Raw genomic sequence first — 6455 nt, forward strand, 5'->3', positions numbered from 1 at the left:
TTAATTTATTCCTCCGTCACTGAAATGGAGACGGACGCCTCCCTCATCATCATCATCCTCATCTTCATCCTGCTGCCACTTCAGAGAAAAGCTGCAGGCTCTCAGTCTGCTCCTCTCCTCTTCCTCCTCTCCTCCTCCTCCTCTCCTCTTCATCCTCTCCTCCTCCTCTCCTCTTCCTCCTCTCCTCCTCCTCCTCTCCTCTTCATCCTCTCCTCCTCGTGATGGAAGCCGTCTTGTGGATCTTCTCTTTTATTTGTAAGTTGCTGATTTTTGTGTGTTTATATGCTGTATTTGGGCTCCAGTGCTTCTGGAAGCTTGTTGTTGTTGTTGTTGTTGTTGTTTGTTTATTGAGTGCACGCTCGTGGGACTCAGCTCACGTCACCGTGACGTTAAAACTAAACTGAGTGACAGGGTGCAGAGTCACATATGTTTTAAGGGTCAGGAGGTCCTGAGGATGCAGATTACCCAGAATGCACCATCAAACATTTTATTTTGACTGAAATACAGAAAACCAAAAACATCCTGGAGTCTCGTTAAGTTTGTCATCTGGTTTAGTTCATGTTTTTATTGAATATATTTAATATACACATTTAAATGAAACAATAAATCCAATATTTCACAAGAAGAAAAGTTGAATTTAAAGTTTCGACAAAGAACTTTAACTTCATGTTGTTTCTGGCGCCGCCTGTGGACTAAAGAGGAAGTGTCTCTGAGCTCCAGGGTCCCTGTAGAGGAGGAAGAGGAGGAAGAGGAGATGCTGCTGCTGAGCGTATTGAGACAATAAACTAGATTTTGTGCAACTGAAACATATTTTCCTCCTCCTCCTCCTCCTCCTCCTCCTCCTCCTCCTCCTCCCTCTCTCCCCTCAGGTGTGGCCGTACCTCACCTGTGCTCGCCCCTCCCCCTCCCCCCTCCGGCCCGCCCCCTGGTGGTCCCGGTGGGTCACAACGTGTCTCTGTCCTGTAACGTGACCTCCGGCTCCGCCGTCTCGTGGTTCCTGCTGCGCTCCGACCGGCTGCTTCCTCTGCTGACGGTCACGTGGTCCAAGCTGGGCGGAACCGCCGTCAACCACCAGCACGCCGACCCGCGACGCGTCTCCAGCCGGGGCGGCCTGGACCCGGACGTGCACCCGGACCTGGATCCGGACCTGGACCTGGACTCGGACCTGCACCTGGAGCTCCAGCGCGTGCAGGAGCCGGACGCCGGGCTGTACTTCTGCAGCGGCCGCTGTGAGGACGCCGTCTGCGTCAGCGGGGAGACTCGCCTGGTGGTCGACGGTGAGCACGGACTTTTCATCCAGTGAGGCTTTGTGGGTCAGACTGAGGTGAGAACCAGCAGGAACATGAATATATATATATATATATATATATATATATATATATATATATATATATATATATATATATATATTAACACGGTTACAGATCAAACTCTGCACTCGAAAACTGTTTAAAAGTCTTTTAAAGTCGCGGTGAATCCCGTTAAAAGAGTTTAGTGCCAGGGCAGAGGTTAGTGCCGTCTGGTGGCGAGGCTGCAGTACTGCAACCAGCGGGATTACCCTCTAATGCTAATCTATGTTAAACTGGTGCCAGTGAAACTAACCTGGTCTGGTTTCTGCACCAGAACATGGAGAACTGAAAGTGATGTTTCTGAGGAAAGCTGAAGTTTCAGTTTCTCATCACGTGGTGAAGAAGCATGACGGTGGTTTCTGCTGGCAGGAAGCCTGAGGGCTCTGAGGGGACATCACACGTCACTGTTGTGGCCGTTTCTCAATACCAAGTACGCGAGGGACCGACTTGTGTACTTTCGGGGGACTTCGGAGTTGTGACTTGGGAGTCCAGTCTCCCGAGGACGCAGGACGTATTTCTGCATTTGGAACAGCAGCTGACTTGATGACGTCACCACCTCAGCTGCTGTTGTCATGAGTTTAATTCTTCACTGAAAAGTAATTTTACAGTCAAACAAAATATGACAATCCCACACACACACACACACACACACACACACACACACATACATTGTGTGTGTGTGTGTGTGTGTGTATATTATATATATATATATATATATATATATATATATATATATATATATATATATATATATATATATATATATATATATCATATCTCTCTTTCTATGTATAGATATATGATCTATATGGATATTTATATATGACATAGATATGGTATAAATATATCATTTTGTATACATTGTGTTTATTGCTGTAACACCCAGACAGCTGCATAGAATCTGTTAGTAATATGAGTCCTGGGTTCACTTTTCAAAGTGATGGTGCAATGCCCTGTTTTTATAACTTAATATAATGGTTCCTACAACTGTTGCTCTCTTATTCTAGTGAATTATCTAAATGCATTCTGGGACATTGGCTGTCTGAAGTACGCTCAAGTCTCCTCTGATGCATCCCCAGTAAAATGGGCGGATCAAGTCACATCCGGTCATTTTCACCGTGCATGTTCGAGAAGCGGACTTTTGAATTGGAACAGTACTTGGACAACGACTGATGACGTTTCACGAGTCCACGAGAACACAAGTACAGAGAAGAACGCATATTGAGAAACGGACTTATTGTTTAGAGGAAGTCTTCAACTTATTCAATCTGTCAGCGGTTTCAATTCTGAGTTTAACAGTGAAAGAGTTTGTTTGTGTCTTTGTTTGCTTAAATTAACGCAAATGATTTAGTTTGGACCCGTTGTGTTTCTGGAATAAGCCTGAAGTCTTCTGACAGCTAGCAGAGTTATGCTAGCAGCTAGCAGAGTTCTGCTAGCAGCTAGCTGAGTTCTGCTAGCTGCTAGCTGAGTTCTGCTAGCTGCTAGCAGAGTTCTGCTAGCAGCTAGCAGAGTTCTGCTAGCAGCTAGCAGAGTTCTGCTAGCAGCTAGCAGAGTTCTGCTAGCAGCTAGCAGAGTTCTGCTAGCAGCTAGCAGAGTTCTGCTAGCAGCTAGCAGCGTTCTGCTAGCAGCTAGCAGAGTTATGCTAGCAGCTAGCAGAGTTATGCTAGCAGCTAGCAGAGTTATGCTAGCAGCTAGCAGAGTTATGCTAGCAGCTAGCAGAGTTATGCTAGCAGCTAGCAGAGTTATGCTAGCAGCTAGCAGAGTTATGCTAGCTGCTAGCTAGTTTTCTGTTGACAGTCACGCTGACTCACTGACCAATCACACACACACATCAAAATATGGATGGATGGATTATTGAAGATGTCAAATCAATACAGATGTATTGATCTCATGTTTCTTGTTCCAGGAGGCGGTGGGGAGGCGGCCTGGCGGCCATGTTGGGGTTTGGGGATCTGTGTTCTTCCCGCTCTGCTCGTCCTCTTCCTCGTCTTCATCGTTGGACTCTACCTGTGCTCAGGTGTGTGTGTGTGTGTGTGTGTGTGTGTGTGTGTGTGTGTGTGTGTGTGTGTGTGTGTGTGTGTGTGTGTGTGTGTGTGTGTGTGTGTGTGTGTGTGTGTGTGTCCTTTACGTCTATTTTTATGAGGGTGTTGACAGAGGGTATTTGTCCCAACCTAGTGGTGGAAAGTAATTTATATCTATAAATATAAATGATTACTGATTGAGCTGCACAGCAGTATATAAAGTAGTTGAAATAACATTAAAGTAATCAAGTATTCATCACAATGAGTACTTTAAACTTTACAAAGAAATAACCAGTGAAGATCACAACAAAGTGTGTGTTTCATGGTTTCAGTGTGTAGTTTGGAATGTCTCTGCAAACCTCTTTTGACAATAAAAGTCACTAAACACTAGAATAATACATTAAAAAGTCTCCTCACAGCAGGATCTGTGCACATAGTTTTATTACTTTTAAAGTTAAAACACACACACACACACACACCAACAGATAGAGATTAAACGTAATAGAGAGAAACCGTAAATTAAAATAACTGCTAACAATCAACGTAATCTTCTTTAAATGAAAACTAATTAAATTAAACTGTTTGACTCCCACGAGAAACAAAGATCATAGCGTTCACCACTAGATGGCAGCACCGGTTCTTCCCGCAGTCTTCTCCTGCACTTGAACACATCGTGAAGAAACCACAGAAACACCTCAAGTGAAGTTGAAATGATCATTACGCACCTTATTGACTCACGGAGGAAATCAATAATCTGATTATTATTTGGGATTAAACGTAAAAAAAAGTGCTTTATCTTCAGTGGAATTAACTTTTATCTTCGTGGATAATGAAGGAGGCCTGAGGAAGAGGAGCGGGCTCTTCCTCAGGCCTCCTGCAGCAGCAGGCCGTAGGGCCGCATGGCGTCCTGCACGAGGGCGCGTGTCTGCACGTCGTTGAGGCCGGTGGGGACGTAGACGAGCCAGACGCCGTCGCGCTGGCAGCGCCGCCTCTGGTCCGGGTTGATGCGGTTCTGGAGCAGCACCTTGTAGGTCTTCCCGTCCACGTCGGACCTGAAGCTCTTGCAGTAGGCCTCGGCCGTGGCCACGTCGGCCGCGGAGTAGACGCCGCGGCCCCGTGTGGCTCCGCCCGCTAAGGCGGCAGCGGCGGCGTCCAGGAACCCCGGCTCGTCGCCACCGGCGGCGCGGGTCAGGATGACGCCGAGCGAGCCGTCCATGCCCCGGCCCTGGTAGGACACGGGCCAGGCGGCGGCGCCCGTCCCGAGCCAGCCGTCGTCGTCGCCGTACCGCCGCGTGACCCGCAGGCCGAGCCGGCGCCACCCGCAGGGACGCACGTACGGCTCGTTCCCACGCAGGAACGTCTTGGCGCCGTCCTGGAGGAGGAGCAGGGGTCAAGGAGGACGAGGAAGGAGTCACATGCTAACAAGCTAACAAGCTAGTCATTCAAAATAAACAGTTTGTGATTTGAAACAAAGCCCGTAGTCACTCCCTAACCTCCTCTTTCACTTCCTAACTCATTCACTCTCACCCTCATTACCTCTCTCTCTCTCTCTCTCCCTCTCTCTCTCTCTCTCTCTCTGTCTCTCTCTCTCTCTGTCTCTCCCTCTCTCTCTCTCTCTCTCTCTCTCTCTCTCTCTCTCTCTCTCTCTCTCTCTCTCTCTCTCTCTCTCTCTCTCTCTCTCTCTCTCTCTGTGTCTCTCTCTCTCTCTCTCTGTGTGTCTCACACACACACAAGCAGTGATGTATAAACCTCTACAGGGATAATGATTATTATTGTTAGTATTATAATTATGATGTGGTTGTTGTTAAAATGAGTGAGGAAGATGAGGAAGAGGAAGAGCCTCCTCACCTTGATGTTGGTGAAGTCGTAGTCGTACTCCGGGTGGAAGAAGTCCTCTGGGTTGATCCGCATGGTGGGCCTCGGGCCTGAGGAGGAAGAGGAGGAGGAGGAAGAGGAGGAGGGCCCCTCCGTCAGCGCGCAGGGGGAGCTGTACAGGTCCTGGTCCTGGTCCGGGTCCTGCAGGGACATGGTCCCCAGGCCCTGGTACTCCAGCTGCTGGAGGCCCTCCTGCCTGTAGAACTCCCTCAGGACCACCACGTTCACGAAGTCCTGCGGGGAGAGCTGCGAGGCCCCGGATGTAGCGCGCACGTCGCAGCCGGACAGCGCCGACAGGGCCTCCAGGCGCAGGCGCGGGTCCGTCCGCGGCCTCAGCATCGAGTTATGTATAATATGTTATAAGTTATAAGTTATGGTAGAAGAAGAGAGGCCGCCGCTGCAGGAGGAACGAGTGCGACACGGAACGAGCAGGATGTCTTTCTGCCGACAAGTCCTCACTTTCACTTTCACTTGTGACGCGACGGGAGCTCTTGTCCCGGTCCGGGTCTTTCATACCTTCACTGTTGTGTGACCGTCGTAACGTCTGCGTCATGTAAATGTTAAAAGTGAATAAAACACGTCACTTCCTGTTGATCTCACCTGATGTCTTTGTTTCAGGTAAACCAGCTGTTTGCTGTCAGAGGCTCACAGAGGTCAGTATGGGACCTGCTCTTACGTCATCAGGTTCATATCAGACTTCATCTGGTCGGATCTATTTGTTTACATGAAATGTATAACTTTGGAGATTATTTATTCATTATGATGTATTATATGATGTATTATATTATCATGCATTATTTCAGAGGTGAATGTGTTGTGACGTAGTGATCTGCATCGTGCTCTGTGTGCAGGAAGAGGCTCTGCACTACAGCAGCCTGAGGCACGCCCACAAGCCCCGCCCTCCCGGCCGAGGAGCGCCGGTAATGGTCGAAGATGACGTCACGTACTCGGCAGTGATGCGCCGCGAGCGCCCTGACGCGTCACGTGACCGCCGATAGCGCCGCAGCAGCGCTGCTTCATGTCTGCGTGTTAACGTGAGGGATTCAGTACAAACCCAACAATACGCTTTGTTTTGTCATTATCAATAAATACTTTCTGACATAAAAATGATTCACAACTCATTTATGAAACAAACTCTCTGTCACGGTTAATGTTAACCTGATCAATGCAACAACTTATTTCTAAAATATGGATTAAATGTTTTATTTTC

The 6455-nt window shown here is 48.1% G+C and overlaps 2 protein-coding genes across 2 annotated transcripts; one reads left to right on the forward strand and one right to left on the reverse strand.

Annotated features, from left to right (window-relative positions):
* The first annotated feature begins 24 nt into the window (after positions 1–24).
* LOC137784982 (uncharacterized) lies at positions 25–6305 on the forward strand. Its single transcript, XM_068575991.1, has 5 exons — positions 25–97; positions 870–1277; positions 3256–3366; positions 5864–5898; positions 6097–6305. The coding sequence occupies exons 1-5, from the start codon at positions 25–27 to the stop codon at positions 6241–6243; spliced, it is 774 nt and encodes a 257-aa protein (XP_068432092.1). The 3' UTR covers positions 6244–6305.
* On the reverse strand, positions 3795–5882 carry LOC137784808 (uncharacterized). Its single transcript, XM_068575748.1, has 2 exons — positions 5219–5882; positions 3795–4742 (listed from the first exon to the last, which is right to left on the reverse strand). Exons 1-2 carry the CDS (start codon positions 5582–5584, stop codon positions 4236–4238), a joined length of 873 nt encoding a protein of 290 aa, XP_068431849.1. The 5' UTR covers positions 5585–5882; the 3' UTR covers positions 3795–4235.
* Positions 6306–6455: the final 150 nt, after the last annotated feature.

Source organism: Clinocottus analis, unplaced genomic scaffold (genome assembly GCF_023055335.1).
Source record: "Clinocottus analis isolate CAN_PGR_092001 unplaced genomic scaffold, fCliAna1.0.p SCAF_14, whole genome shotgun sequence".
Classification (NCBI taxonomy): Eukaryota; Metazoa; Chordata; class Actinopteri; order Perciformes; family Cottidae; genus Clinocottus; species Clinocottus analis.

Excerpts from the sequence above, each read along its gene's own strand:
- LOC137784982 (XM_068575991.1), top strand. The coding sequence starts at position 25 with ATGGAGACGGACGCCTCCCTCATCATCATCATCCTCATCTTCATCCTG. Across the intron at positions 1,278-3,255 it reads GACTCGCCTGGTGGTCGACG|GAGGCGGTGGGGAGGCGGCC; the intron begins GTGAGCACGGAC and ends TTCTTGTTCCAG. Across the intron at positions 3,367-5,863 it reads TGGACTCTACCTGTGCTCAG|GTAAACCAGCTGTTTGCTGT; the intron begins GTGTGTGTGTGT and ends TCTTTGTTTCAG.
- LOC137784808 (XM_068575748.1), bottom strand. The coding sequence starts at position 5,584 with ATGCTGAGGCCGCGGACGGACCCGCGCCTGCGCCTGGAGGCCCTGTCG. Across the intron at positions 4,743-5,218 it reads ACGACTTCACCAACATCAAG|GACGGCGCCAAGACGTTCCT; the intron begins GTGAGGAGGCTC and ends CTCCTCCTCCAG.